The sequence below is a fragment of the Malurus melanocephalus genome, unplaced genomic scaffold (genome assembly GCF_030028575.1).
Source record: "Malurus melanocephalus ecotype Western Australia unplaced genomic scaffold, MMel_1.1 scaffold_822, whole genome shotgun sequence".
NCBI lineage: Eukaryota > Metazoa > Chordata > Aves > Passeriformes > Maluridae > Malurus > Malurus melanocephalus.
Window position 1 is genome coordinate 154,613 of NW_026624054.1, and position 14,974 is coordinate 169,586.

At 53.5% G+C, this 14,974-nt stretch overlaps 1 protein-coding gene across 1 annotated transcript in view; it reads right to left on the minus strand.

The window, feature by feature from the left end:
• The window catches only part of LOC130585060 (forkhead-associated domain-containing protein 1-like), a 25,457-nt gene that overhangs the window by 4,794 nt on the left and 5,689 nt on the right, over window positions 1-14,974 (minus strand). Inside the window, exons 4-21 of the mRNA XM_057385386.1 lie at window positions 13,952-14,044; window positions 13,433-13,540; window positions 12,924-13,007; window positions 12,401-12,553; window positions 11,948-12,061; window positions 11,036-11,173; window positions 9,623-9,730; window positions 9,363-9,452; window positions 8,961-9,186; window positions 8,468-8,489; window positions 7,886-8,001; window positions 7,063-7,222; window positions 6,184-6,292; window positions 4,207-4,342; window positions 3,795-3,922; window positions 3,317-3,412; window positions 2,499-2,719; window positions 1,934-2,099 (exon numbers count right to left, since the gene is read on the minus strand). Of these exons, the coding sequence (XP_057241369.1) occupies window positions 1,934-2,099; window positions 2,499-2,719; window positions 3,317-3,412; window positions 3,795-3,922; window positions 4,207-4,342; window positions 6,184-6,292; window positions 7,063-7,222; window positions 7,886-8,001; window positions 8,468-8,489; window positions 8,961-9,186; window positions 9,363-9,452; window positions 9,623-9,730; window positions 11,036-11,173; window positions 11,948-12,061; window positions 12,401-12,553; window positions 12,924-13,007; window positions 13,433-13,540; window positions 13,952-14,044 (2,268 nt within the window). The remainder of the gene's footprint in view (window positions 1-1,933; window positions 2,100-2,498; window positions 2,720-3,316; window positions 3,413-3,794; window positions 3,923-4,206; window positions 4,343-6,183; window positions 6,293-7,062; window positions 7,223-7,885; window positions 8,002-8,467; window positions 8,490-8,960; window positions 9,187-9,362; window positions 9,453-9,622; window positions 9,731-11,035; window positions 11,174-11,947; window positions 12,062-12,400; window positions 12,554-12,923; window positions 13,008-13,432; window positions 13,541-13,951; window positions 14,045-14,974) is intronic.

Consider the following 14,974-nt stretch of genomic DNA (forward strand, 5'->3'; position numbering starts at 1 on the left):
CGGTTCCCGTGCCCGCCCCGGGGGGCTCGGGCTGCCCGCCCCGTCCGCGCATCGCCGTCCCCTCGGACCGCCTCGCTGGCGCCAGCCGGGCTCCATCAGCGACACTGGGGGTTCCCGTGCCCGCCGCGATCTATCAGCCATCACCATCCCTTTGGACCCCCTCMCTTCCTTCCACCGGCAACATCGGCAGGTCTCATCCAGTCCCCGGGATGATCCTTACGGTCCAGAATCACCGGTGGGTCCCGTGCCCCGGTGGGATCGCCCCCAGACTATCTTTGGGTCCCTTTCAACCCAAACCAGCCCATGATTCTATGGATCCATAGGCTCAAGGAGGGTAAGGGGATTCTGGTGCTTTCACAGCCACCTTTGCTGTTGCCATCTCCATCCATTCCTGACCCAATTTGCCAAGGGTGGTGTGGGGAAGGTTCACAGAGTCTTGGAGCAGCACAACACCTCCAGATACCCCTGTAGAGGATGCCCACGGCAGCATCTTTGACAGACACAGGCATACAGGGCCATGCCTTGCCCCAGTGTAAGCCCAGGCATTCAGACAGGGAAACATCCAGCTTCTCCCAGCACAGGCAGCAGGAAAACCAGGCCACCCCAATTAGCAGAGCCCCACAGCAGTGTCATTGCCGTTAGGGATAGGCCACTGCACACACGTGAGTGCTTCACACGCCCAGAGACGATGCAGCCCTGCATCAGCCCACTGCAGCCCTCTGTGCTGCTTCCAGATCTTTTTTATCCCATTAAAAAACAAAGACCAAAAACCCCCAGCGGGGCTTTGCTCACATCGAATTATCCTCGCTGAAGAGGTCTGCAGAGGACTCGGCCCATGGGCTGCTCYGAGCGATGCCGAGATGGAGCAGCTGCAGGGATGACATGCCGGAGCTGCCTGTCACCTGCAGGGACCCCCTGCCCAAAATATTGCTGCTCCCCAAAATCYGGGGTCTGCTCTCACCCTTGCTGATGCCAAGAAGCCATCCCCCATCCCAACCCGCCAACACGTCACTCTCATTTCCCCAGTTTGTCCTTGTGCTGCTGCTGTACTGGTGGGGCTGGTATGGATCCTCTTCTTCCTCTTTCCCATGTGGCAGGCCCAGCACTCCTGGGGAGTTCCAGGAATTCCAGAACTCTGTATCACATCATGCTGTATGTTCCAGTTTCCCGGTGCCACAATGGGGACCAGAAGACGTGGGAGTTGCAAGGGCTGTTTCAAGCCATATCGGCTTCATGTGCTCATGGCCACTTCAGCATGGACAGGACACCCCCACAACTGACCTCACACWTCACTGGGCTGTGTTCACACACACAAATACACACACGTGTGTATACAGGACTGTATCCTCACCACCTGTCCCACTGCCGTAAATCCCACCACCGCCCTGTGGGATCATCCACCCCGCTCTGTGGGACATGGATTGTGGGGAAATAAGGTCCTTCATTGTACAGTTSCACCAGTGTGTTCAGGAGCTACAGGATGCAAGCAGGAGCTCCTCAAAATGCACCCACACCTCATGCCACCTTCATGGAGTCCAGAGCGATGGCCTGTTCCTGCTGCAGATCACCACCCAGTGAAGGTCCCTGTGGTGCCTCTCCTATGAGCTTCCCAATTTGACAGTGTCTGCCAGGCACTCCTTGGCCTTCAGCTTTCCCGAGCAGAGAGGCTTTGTGGCTCCAGGCTGCAGAACAGAGACATTGGGCACAGCACTGACCACAAGAGCTTGGCATGACCTGCTCTCCTCCCTCGCCCTCGTACATGGCACAAACCCATCGCTACAGGAGCTTGCACCACCTCCAGCTTCACCAGGGGATGCTGTGGCTGTTGGGGGCTCCAGCCTCTCGGGATGGTCTGACTGCCCACCCTGGGATGGCTCCCAACAGCTGGAGCTGGCTGTCATCCAAAGCTCAGGGCTGGGTGCTGCCTCCTCACCTTGTGCCGTTTGGCYGCTTGCCGCAGCCTCTTCTCCCGCTCCAGCTGGAGCTGCACCCTCTCCAGAGCCTCTCGCAGCAGGGCCTTCTCCTCTGCCTCCCTGTGGACTTCATCCTCCAGCCTGGACATCTCCTCCTGGCACCTCTGCAGGGATGCTTGGCTCTGTCTGTGCAAGTGGGAGGGGGGGGATTCTGTTGGTGTTTTGGCCTTTTGAGCCCCCTGACCCTCAGCTGGGCTCTCCCACGCCTGCCTTGGTGCTGCTGACACTGTCCCTCTGCCCCAGCCGATGCCACTGCTGTCCCAAGCTCTGGTCATCCCGGACAAGAGATCCTGTCAGGCTTTCCTGACTCTGACACTGCTCAACCATGTGAGGCTGCACAAGGCACCACTGCAGAATACTGAGAGGATCTTTCCCCACTCGTCCTGATGTTTGATTTTGTGCCATGGCCACACTGTGACTGGTTCCAGACAGAYACAGGACCCATCACTCCTTCTCCCAAGGTCCCCATCACTTGGCATCCAAGGACCAGGYCTTGCTCAGAATTGTGACCTTGCCTTTCTGTACCTGAGCTGCTCCATGCTTCCCTCATAATCTTTCAGCATTTCTTCTTTCCTTTCCAGACAAAGCTGGAGRTTCCTGATCTTGTTGTACAACAGCTCCAGGGCCTTCTGCCTCTGCCGTCCCACTTGTCCCCTCTTCTCCTGAGGAAGGTGCTGCAGAGGCTGCATTCCTGACAGCTCCTTCATCTCCATCAGGCTTCCCAGTGCACCGATTACATCAAGGTACTGTGGGAAGAACAGGGAATGCATTATTTACCAGGTCTGCTGCATTCCATCACGCTGCTCAGCCATCTGCTTTCTGTCTGCTTTCCTGASGAGATGACAGTGTCCCAAGGAAAGTAGGTTTGCATTCCCTTCCCAGCGGTGCAGCTTACCGGGATTGGATTGCTTCCTTTTCTAAGATGATTGTTTTCCCTCCTGGATGTTTCCCTGCCCTTTTAGCAGGGAAGAGACCTCCTTKCCCAACCCAGCCTGTGGACCCCTCCCCTGGCAGCTCCTTCCATTGCCCCCCAGCCTCTCTGAWGCACCAGGGCATGTTTTGGGGTCCAGGATGTCCTGGCAGACACTCAATGTGCTCTGAGCCATGGAACCATAGAATGGTTTGGGTTGGAAGGGAAATTTAAAGCTCATCTAATCCARCCCCCCGCCCCTGCCATGGACAGGGATGTCTTCAACTGRACCACAGAGCAGTAAATCCTCAATRTTCCTGCAGTATCCTGATGTCACCTATGCCTGAAACGTGTTCACAAAACATCTAAACTCTACACACACCGGGCATGTACACACTGTMCACATGATTTACTACATTTATCCYTAACATACCATCTTCTCACCAAAGTCTGTCGCCTCAGCCATCTCCAATCTCGCTGTGCTGTTGGAGATCCTGAGCAAGCCCCTGTGAGGAACATGGCCAGGAACCTGCACAGACAGGCAAGGACCCCATGGAGCCCACTTTGAGCCTGGCTTTTGGTCAAGCAGCCTTGACCTCCCTTCTGCCTCATAGAAACCCCCCAGTGTCGCTGTGGTGCCAAATCTCCACCCTGCTCAGCCCATGGCACCCCTGAGCAATGCTATTTCAACAGCACCGGGCAATGTGCTGGTCCTGATGGAGCTGACACCTCTGCAGGAGCACTGCCAYCCATCATCCCTGCCATGCATCTCATACCCTGCCAGGCTCTAGCTCTCCCCCTCTCCACCCTGACTTCTTATGCAGCATCTCTGAAAACTTATTTCTCCCTCTTCCAGGGTATGTTTTCCAAACAAAGCCACAGGCATTGCGAGCCACACACTGCCTCCCTACCTTGCCAGCCTTCAGCTTTCCTCCCAACACAGGTGCAGGTTCCATCTCAAGACCTCTTTGTTGGRCTATTTTCTCTGGTGTGTCTTTCATCCAGACCTCCAGTGGCTCCGAGCCCCTCTTCAGAGCACCTGGAGGCAAACAAGCAGCTGCCAAATTGTTCCAATCTCCACACAACTTCGAGGCTGGCCAGATCTTCCGAGCTTCCCCAGGGTGTTGGGGCCCTGGCACAGGGTGCCCAGAGAAGCTGTGGCTGCTCCTGGATCCCTGGCAGTGTCCAAGGCCAGGTTGGATGGGGCTTGGAGCACCCTGGGACAGTGGAAGTGTCCCTGCCATGGCAGGGGGTGGAACAGGATGATCTTTAATGTCCCTTCCAACCCAAACTATTCCATTATTCTGGGAGAGCCCTGCTCACCTGAGCACTGCCTCTTCTCCAGCATCTTCACCCTCTCTCGGAGCTCAGCCAAACCTTCTTTTTGGCGCTGGATGGTCTCCTCGTGCCTGAGGCCTCGGCATTTTGCACCAAGCTCAGCCAAGTCTGATGGCAGCTCCTGGAAGCAGCAACTCCTCTGGTTCTTGCCCAGTCTGCATCTGGCTCAGCACAAGCTCAGCTCAAACACAGCCTGACATGGGGCACCTGGCACATTCCAAAAGCAAAGCCTGGGGAGCATTCCCGTGGATTTGGGGGGTATAAGAGACTTGTCAGAGACCTCTTTCCTGCTCTGCTGTGCCATGGTGTGGATATGAACCCTGCAAAGGCTCTGGAGAGCCAKGAGAGGGATGGTGTGTGGCTCTGAACAGCCATGTTGGTGTTTTCCCCTTGCCCTTTGCAGTCCCACAGAGCAAGATTTTTTTTAAGATTTAAAAAGAGATTTATCTTTTTAAATACACAGACACCAATGCACTCTGTATTCTGCACCCCTACAAGAACTTGGACATTGTTCCCTCCACATGCACTGCCCTCTCCCAGCCCCATCCAGACTCCTGCATTATGACAAACATCCAAAAATCTGTGATGGGGCTAAGGCCCATCAGCATGCCCTGTGCTCACTTAACGGTGGCTGCTGACCCCCAGCTCCGGTTCAGCTGCTGTCACCCCATAGCTTTACCCATCCTGCTCCCCAATGGCACCCCCAGCACTCAGATGTTCCCTTCCCCATCACAGTGTTACATGAAATCACAGAAATCACAGAATCATCAARGCTGGAAGAGATCTTTAAGATCATTAAGTCCAACCCAGCAACCCATCACTGCCACTGTAACCCCATAAACACTAAATCACAGCATCCCATATCAGATCCAGATACCTCTTACACACCTCCAGGATGGTGATTCCACCACCTCCCTGGGGAACCTATTGCAGTATCAGACCATCCTAACAGTGATAAAACCTTTTCTAATATGTAATCTGATTCTTCCCTGTAACAGCTTAAGGCCATTTCCTCTTGTCCTCTCACTGCAGGCATGGTAGAAGAGGTAGAAGAGACCCTCACTTCACAACAACATTCTTTCAGAGCTCAAGTCCCCCTGAGCCTCCTCTTCTCAAGACTAAACTAATCCAGCTTCCTGAACCATTCCTCCCAAGACATGTTTTCTAGAACTTTCACGAGCCTTGTTGCCTACAGCTGGAACAATCCAGCACCTCGATAATCTTTCTAAGGTGAGGGTCCACTTGCTGTAGATGTGACACTGTATGAACTAGCAGTGTTTTCTGCCCATCCCGCTCTCCAGTGGAGCACTGGGATGTTCCTGTCCCCATCGCAGTGTGTGGAACAGGACAGGCAGCAGCTCCCGCCCCCCATCAGCTGGCTGTGAGTCACCGCCCGGCCCCCGCAGCCAGCCGGCCCCGCTGGCACCGTACAGAATGTACGATTCCTACAGTCCCTCCATCTGCTGCTGCCACCACCTGCGAGTTCTTCCCTTTTCCAGCCTCGGGGAAATCGAATAGGAGTTTGGCACAGGAGAATGAGGAGCGTTTCTTCCTGTCCCGCGCAAGAAGCTGTCCCTACTCCTGCACATCCAACCCCAGAACWGGTTCTGCGTTACCTGCACAGCCAGCATCCGCGGCAAGTTGGATAAAGGAGGGAAAGCTTTCAATTTGCTCTACCCTCTAATTGACAATTAACGCAGCCATTAGCACACGCAACACTTGCCGGTTCCAAAGCGCTGTGCAAACAGCAGCTCATTAAGCAGCAGCAGCAGSCGGGCGGGGGCTGAGCGCACCCCGGATCCGCACCCCGGATCGCAGGCGGCACAGGCAGCCCTCGCTCGGCAAAGGGTGCCCGGCTAAACCGCCCTCGGGCCAGCGCGGAGCAGCTCCGGGCTTGGCTCTCACCGCCATGCCCAGAAACACCCGGCAAACCCACACCGCGGGACTCTCACGAGGACTCACCCGCTGGGACGCTTCACCCTCCTGCACCGGAGTCCTGRGAGCATCCTCTGTGTTCTCCACTGTTTGTTGGGAGGCATCCCTCAGCGCCTGGCAGCGGCTTTGGGCTTGGCTGTGCAGAGAGATGAGGCGTTGGGGACCCCGTGACGGATGCAGGTGACCCGAACAGCTTGTGGAGAGCAGCACCCCGGGCACCCAGCAGTGACTAATATTGCATGGGTGGGAACACTYGCTTAGTTACAAATGCCTGAGTAACCCATCCACCAGCATGAGCTCCACCAAACCCCCATTTGGGTTCCTGTGTCATGGATTCAGAGCTGAGCTCCAACCTGATACTCTCACATGTGCCTTTGCCTTCTCCTTCAGGAGAACCCTGAACACCATTGAAAGGAATGAGAAGGTAGCATCTTTACAGACTCTGACTCTGGGGTGAGATAAGGCTGATATTGGGAGACAGAAAGAAACAATAGGAAGGATTTRCATAGGAATTCTACTGATTGGCTTACCCCAGTCTATGTTAATAGACACCTGAGCAGAGACACAGAGATGGATATTGAAAGGGGGCAATGTATGATAGAAGGGGGGTTTCATCAGGCGTTTCGAAGAGTCTGAACTTTCAAGTACCTCACTCAATGGGGAAAGAGAGAGGGAACTGTGGCCGGGAAATTGGGATAAAAGAGGCTGCGTCCTCTATGAATTTGAGAGACCCCATGGGAATTGCCCACGATCTCTCCCTTTATTCATGAATAAAGTTGCGGGACTCCTCTGTCTCCTTTTTAGACATAAACCTCTAGTGCTTGTGGATTAATTTTCCTRACACCATCAGCTGCTGGGGACACACAGAGTGCCATCTGTGAAGCTTTGGGTCATGTCAGTGTGTACCTCAACTCTTCAGCTGCTGCTTTCAGGGTCCGATCCTTCTCTTGCACAAGGCTGGACAGCTCAGATAGCTTCTCCCTGAGCTGGTTCACTTCCTGCTCGCGGTGCTTCAGCTGCCTYTGGCTGTGCTCCAGCTCCACCTTCTGCTCCTCATTCAGCTCCCCTGAGCACAGAACAGCCTCGTGGGATGCTGGCTGACTCATCCCCCTCTCTTGGGGGATCTGCAGCTGCTGCACCCTCATGGAAGCTGCCAGCAGCAGTGGGGCTTAAATAACCCAAATCCCTGCAGAGCCCTGCCCTGCCCTGGACAGCTGCCCTCAGACCCTGGGCTGTGCCAACAGGACATCCTGTTTATTAAATCCCAGGCTCTTTGTGTGGGTATAAGCCAGACAATTCCTTGCTGTGGCAATTTTCCCTCTGACTGAAGGAGGACAGGTTACCAGCATTTTCTCACTTGCCTCCTTTGACTCCACGCATTCCCCATGGGCTCTGTCCCCATGCTCCCAGCCCTGCCCATGGAGGAATCCCAGGCAAGGCTCTCCCAGTCCACTGGCTGGGGACACCTTCAGCTCCAAGGAGTTCACCAGTGYCATCCTGAGCTCAGTTTTGCCTAGCTGCTCTCCCCCTGATTGCTCTGCCCTCTCACTGTCACTGCTCTTACTGAGCCAAGGATGGGGAGAAAGTAGCCTTGCCAAAGAGAACATTTGTCCCCAGCAGGACATGGCCTGAGGACGGTGACATTTCCCAGGATTTGTGTGTGCCTGCTGCACCATCACTGCTTGGAGGAGCACTGGGACCATGGGAGCCCCTGGTGCACATCACCCACCTTTCATGTCCGACATCCTGGCTCTGGTTTCTGACAGCTCCCTGGTGAGCCTGCTGATCACTGCCTSCTTTTCCAGGAGCATGGACTGTGCCGCTGCCAGCTCCTCCTGCAGGCTCCTGGGAAAGATCAGTGCAAATTCACAGCCACTGGGAATCCCATTTCAGGGAGCCCATGCACACCTTCCTGTGCTGCATTTCCTGGCTGACACTCACACAATCCTTTTCCAGCTGCCTTTTGGGGTCACCTTATGGCATGGGATTGGCCACACCATTGGCTCTTCCCTGGAGCCATCTGCATGGGCTGGCAGATCCTCAGGATCACCTCAGCCCAGAAAAGGGAGTCAGTCCCACCCAGACTAAAAAGATCTAAAAAAGACTAAAAAGATCTAAAAAAGACTAAAAAGATCTAAAAAAGACTAAAAAGACTAAAAAAGCACCAGTTGTGTTGGACTTCCTCAGGCTCTCCCAGTGGTCCCTGCCCTTCTCCAAGCCTTCCTGATCACCAACAGCGAGAGCTGCTCACCTCAGACAAACGTGTGACTCCAAGGCAGGACAAATCTCCAGCCAAGCTCCTGGTGCTGACCTGTGGGCATGGCACTGAAATCCTGCAGGACACACGAAAAGAAGGCTGATTACATCTTTGTAACACATTTGTTGCTTCTGCTGCACAAATAATTTCTTTCATGCCAGCTCTGAGGGCTGAGGACTCTCTCYTGGGGAAACCTATGTCTCTTGGAGCCCAGTTCCAAGGCCAGCTGGGCAATTCCTGATATTTGGCCTTTTTTTGGGATTGCTTCTGTCTGGGAGGAGCCCAAAGCACTCCAGTCTTCTCATTTTGGAGGGCGAAGAGCCCTTTTCCAGTGGCAAAGCACTGTCTGTTGACAGTCTCCAAAACCACCAAGCAACGAAATGGCTCCTGCAGGGGCTCAGAGCTTGTCCTGCAGGTGCAATAACCTCCATGCAACATCTCCCCAGTGTTTTCCACAGCAGCAAATTCCCTATTCCATCTCCATATACATCTCATGCTAACCTGGGAGGCTCCTGGTACAGGTGCATCCCCTACAACCCTTACCTACCTTCCAGTTTTTCCTCAAGTGCTTTCTTTTCCTCCTCCAGCATCTTCTGCTGCTCAGTGGCCTCTAGCAGCCTGTCCTCCAAGGCCAGGATGGTCAGGGAATGCTGCCTGCTTTGCTCTCTGTACCCTGCTGTTTCTTCCTGCAGTTTGTGCCTCTGCAGCTCCTGCTCCTCCTGGGCAGCCCTGAGCTGTTTGTCCTGCTCGAGCACCTTCTGCTGCAGCACTGCCTGGGGAACGAGATGGGGCAGCTCTGRGGGTTTCTTTTGGGATCACCAKTGGCATAATCTCTCCTGGGTKGYGGTTGGGAGAATGGAGRGAAGGGGAGGGATGATTTCAAGSATGGGGGAAGCCTTCTCCTCCAGTWCTGCACCCTCCACCTGCACACACGGGTCAGTGGAAATACCTCTTGTGCAGTGATTTTCTCCAGCTTGTGCAAAGCTTCTCTCAGTTTTCCCTCTGTCAGCTCCTGTTCCTCCGCCTGCTTTGCTGTTGCCTACAGGAAGTAATTAGCAGTAATTAAGCTAGCCAGGAATCCACCTTTCTTTCTGAAGATCTGTATCTCTGTGTATTTGGTAGGGGAAAAACCCCTTCATCCACCCAGCACCAAACTGCAGCACATTTGCCTCTTTCTTCATTCCAAGTGTGAGCACCTCCTGTGCTCACCTCAGCCATGCTTCTCAGGTGGTTTTCCAGCTCTTGGATCTTCTTCTGCTCTTCCTCCACRGATTTCTTGCACTTGTCCTTCTCCTCAGCTACAGCGCTTTCTAGAATCTGTGAATCAACAGCCCTGAGATTCCCTTCAGGAAAACGAGACCTCAGCTCCAAGRAGGAAAGAGCAGGGAGGGTCATGGCTCCAGAGCAGGGACAGGTGATGGGAGAAGGGTCCTTGGCAGGACATGAGGTGACTCAGAGAAAGAGGGGATGGGAGTCCCTGGGGTGGAATACAGCTGAGACACTGAGGAGGAGCTGCTTGGCTGCTCCTTGCCTGAATCCTCAGAAAACTGGAGGAAGAAACACCAGGAAAGCACCATTCTCAAGGTACCAGACACAGAAGCAGAGTAGAAACTGTCCTACAAGGGCACCACAATCACAACACACATGTGACAAAACACCCACTCACACCCTGACCAGCACTGCCACTGTTGGGATGGCCTGGGCTTCCCTGGCATTGAGGGGGCTGCTGCCCCCCTGCTCTACAGGGATATCCATTTCCAGCMAAAAAGGAGCCAACAGGAGCTCAGCATGGGGAGAGAGGGAGGAAAGGCTTGAGGGGAAGCAATGCCATGTTTCCCCAAGCTCTTGGATCACTTGGATCCATCACATGGATGCTCCTTGGCTTCCCCTTCTCCCAGTGACTGACGGGCAGCTGTGCACCCTGGTGTTACCTGCAGCTGCTTCCCAGTTCCACTACGGACACTTTTGGGAGTTTACATCACCTGGATCCATCCTGATATTGGGAATATCAGGAATGGATAGGAATGAGAGGGAGATGCCTTTACAAACTCTGGGGTCTGCTGGATAAGGGCAGGTACTGACAGGTGAGRGGAGCAATGGGAGGAGCCATAAATTCCAGAGGAATTCCACCCATTGACACAGACTGCTACTGACCCAAGGCAGGGCTAAACTCCTGAACGTAGAGAAAAAGGACAGAGACACTTGAATAAAAAGAGGAGGATGTGCATTAGAAGTGGGTCTCTATTAGGAGATTTGGGAAATCTGTACCTCTCAAGTCCCTCAGCCAATGGGGAAAGAGAGAGGGAAATGCAGCTGGGAAATTGGGATAAAAAGGAGGCAGAGAGAGACCCCATGGAAATGTCCCACGGTCTCTCCCTTTATTTGAATAAAGTTWCAGGACTCCTCTGTCTCCTTTTTGGACATAAACCTCTGGTGTTTGTGGATTAATTTTGCTAACAACATCGGAGGCTATCTGTCCCCTTGGGATCCCATCAGGCTCTTGGGACTGCCCTCAGGCAGTTTGGAGCTGGAGGCTCCCTCTCTCACCAGCCAACAGTCTGACAAATACCCATTCTTCCTGCATTACGTTCCTTCTCTGAACCACCAACCATGTCACTGCACCTCTATGTTCTCCTTGTCCTTTTCCAGGATAATCTGCTGGATTTTTATCTGTAAGTCTTKCTCGTGTTTCGCTTCCAGCTCCTTTGTGTGTTCCTGCAGCAGCTCTGCCTGCAGCTCCTGGAGCTTCTCTAATTGCTCCTACAGGGAAACACCGAGGTATTAAAGGAAGTGTGGCAGCAGCAGGGTAAGAAACAAACCTCCTGTATACATTCACTCACAAAAAAAAAAAAAAAAAAATCACAAGAGAGCTCTTCCTTCCATCCTTACTGCATTAGGGATATGGACACACTGACAGTGGGCTGTGTCTCTTTTCCTTTGCATTTCCTGGAGGAATCTCAGCTACTGCACATCCTCAGTTCAGGTGCCACAGTGGCTTGCTTGGCACTGCCATCATATTTACCCGGMGAARRATTCCAAATCCACGTGGTTTATGTGCATAAATATTTCTGTACCTGCAACATCTGATTCCTCTGTGCCATCTCCTGACTCTTTTCTGACAAACTCTCGAGAGCAGCCAACAGCCCTGTAAAAGTCAATGGAGTCTCGCTGTGTTGGGAGCTCACACAGCAAATTATGGATATCAGGGAAAATTTCCTCATTGAAAGGTCAGGCACTGGAACAGGCCCCCATCCCTGGAAGTGTTCAACAAGTGTGAGGCTGTGGCACTTGGGAACAGTGCGAGCTTAATGGCTCGACTCAATGACCATGGGGACTTTTTCCAGCTTTAAAATTTCCATGATGCTTTGATTTTCTCCCCAAGGAGTGGCTCACGCTGGACTTTCCCCTCCAGCACATCCCACATTCCCAGGGACACCCAGCAGGACACAGACCTTTGCTGGAGGKGTGCAGGTCCATCCCTGTGCTGTCCAGGAGCTGCTCCACAGCCTGCAGCCAGGACAGGGGAGCACGGGCCATGTCCAGCACTGCTGTCCTGATGGCTGAGACAGAGGGATCCAGGCACAGCAGCTCCAGCTGGCCCAGCTCCCCTCGCAGGCTGGAGCTGCTGCAGGGGCTGCTCAGGCAGGCCTGGAACAAACAGAACCCATGGGGARCAAGCCAATTCTGCTGTCAGTGGCCTTCAGGGACTGGCAAATGACACAACAGCTCTGAAAACTCAGGCTAGGTTGGGTGGGACTTGGAACAACCTGGTCTAGTGGAAGGTGTCCCTGCCCATGGCAGGGGGTGGGATGGGATGGACTTTATGGAGACTCTGTGGCAAAATCCTGGGAACAACCACATGAATGCTTTAGGACAGGGCTTTGTTYCAGGGTTGTCTCTTTATTCTGACCTGTCCCCAGGCCAACAAAACACCCTGTGCCCCTATTTCCCAGCTACCACTTTGTCCTCAGTGTTTGAAGGGCTGACCTGGAGCTTCTGCAGGGCGTTCTTGAATGCCTCAATGTTTGCAGACGCCTCCTTTTCCTTTGCGACCCTGGAGCTTAATTCCTTTTGCAGACTCTTCTCCCTCTTGTGACTTTGTTGGTTCTCGTCAGAGATCTGCCTGACCTTCTCTATCACCTGGCAAAAGTGGGTGAAGAAAGAAGAGGATAAGGCATTGTATTCACACTGCTGAAGGACCAGGGAGGATCTCCCAGAGAAACAATTGAGTCTTGCTGCAAGCTGACAGTCACATCACACTCCTGGGCTTGTCCCTGCTGCAGTCCACTGACCCCTCCAGGCTTTGGGGCACAAAAAGGACTGTGTTCCCTTCATGTTGTGGAGCAGTGCCATTAACCTGAGGCAGCCAGAGCACAGCTCCTCATCTGGAGGAGCCTGCATGCTCCAGCCCCACTGCACATGGAGCAGGCACCGTGGCTGTTCTGGGGCAGCTGCCTTGAGCCGCTCAGGTTGTTGTTGTTTGTCTCTGTGAACTGGTGTCCAGACTCACCTGCTGCTCTGTTACAGATTTCCCTGTKCTGCCTGCTGCTGATGGAGAACAGACTTGCATCACTCGGGTCTTGAAGGACTCCAGCTGCAGCAGGGATCAAMACATGGAAACAAACACCACCAATCATCAATAGCCACTCTGCTGATCATTGATGGTTGATATCTAGCACGATGTTAGCTGCAAAGGGCTGTTCCTGCCCAGAGAGCATTACCYAGGTACTGATGAGGGTTTGTATGGCTCCCAGACAGCATAACTAGGATTACAGACTCCTTTTCTGTATCCTGTTAAACTGCTCTGTTGTCTATGTTGCCCATACAAATCCTGTGGATAAGCCTTTTATACTTCACCCATGACAAGTTAAGTCCCATGTCCAGGTTTGGGGTTCAGGATTCTGGGTTTCTGTTTCCACAACACATCCTTCCCCATGGGAAGCCTCATCCCCATGCTGACCATATCCCCATGCTGCCCATGGCCCCAGTGGTGATGTTCCCACCCCTGCCATTCCCTACCTGCTCCCTGGCTCTCTGCAGGTCAGCCCGCAGCAGGCGCTCCCTGTGCCCCATCTCCTGCAGCTGATCTGCCTGCTGGGACCAGGCTGCCTTCAGCTCCTCCTCCACCTGCAATGAGAGCTTTGGCACCTCAGAATGACATCCAACACCATGCCATGGGCATTTCCATCCTAACTACCCGCTATTTCCATCAGACAGCTCAGGAGGTAGCTTTGGAATCCCRGGAAAGGGGCAGCAATCCTGGTGAAGGCAGTGGGGTTGCAGCATTGACCCTTCGTGGCACTTTGTATCTGGGTTTGGTCCCTGGGACATCGTCCATCCTTGGATTCCTCACCAAACACCCACACAGGGCACTCAGCCCTCTGAGTTATTTTCCTTTTCCCCAGGGTCCATGGCAGAGCTCAGGGCAGSTGGACACTGCCTGTCCAGCCTGTGCTCCCAGCTATTGCTGCTCCTCATCCCACCCCTCTGGGATGGTGGCACCTGCCCTCTGTGTGTCCCCTGCAGCTGCCTGCTTACCTTGGCTTTCTCAGCCAGCTGCTTTTGGACACTCTGATGTTTCTGGATCTCCCTCTGCAGCCCCCGCAGGTCCCTCTCCAGCTCCTCRATGCGCTGCAAGAGCCCGGGGAGGGCGGGAGTCTCAGCTGGGCATTGCCCCTCTGKATGACCTCCACAGATAAACACGATTTTCTCCCCATCTAACTCACTTTGTTTACCCTGGAATTCTCTCCTAACCTATATGTACTGTCGTTATGTCAGCTTAGAAGTTGAATTCCAATCTGATTTCTGATCACATTCCCCCCACTCCCCCCTCTCCTCCACCCTTCCCTTCACGTTATAACCCTTACAAATCCGACAGTTTCCCCTTCCCCAGGCTGTTATGCCCATTTTGTGCCTTTCAGGACAGTTGTTTGAATCCCCAACAACTCCCTTACAATGCTCAGTTAATTGTTCCCTGGCTGATCCATTTTCTGCAGCCACTGCTTACCCTAAATGACTTTTCCACTCACATTTCTGCAGGAGATCAGTTCTTGCTCTCCCAGTTCATGCTTTGTTYCTTCTTTAATTCTCCAGCACTAGAAGGAATGGGAACCAAGGAAAACAACCATTAGGGTAGAGATACCATCRCKCYTGCTGTGAAAGGRACACTGGCACAGGCTGCCTGGGGCAGTGGCTGGGTCACAATYCCTTCAGGGATTTAAAAGACATTTGGGGACACGGTTTAGTGCTGGCCTTGGYAGTGCTGRGTTAACAGCTRGACTCAGTGACCTTACAGGTCATTTCCACCTCAGCATTCCAGGATTCCCCGTCAATCCCTGGGATCTCCTGGCACACTGCAGCCAGCACAGCCTCTGCTCTCATCATGCTGCCAGTGCAGCTCTGCACCAGAGAGAAGYATAACCCTTCTCACCTGCTTTCTCACCTTAATACTCATAATTTATGTCAGACCATGAATTACCGAACCTCTCATTGGTGCTGCCAACCTTGGCTGAAACAGTGGCCAGCTGCTTGTCCTTCTCTTGGTTTTGCTTCTTCAGTTTT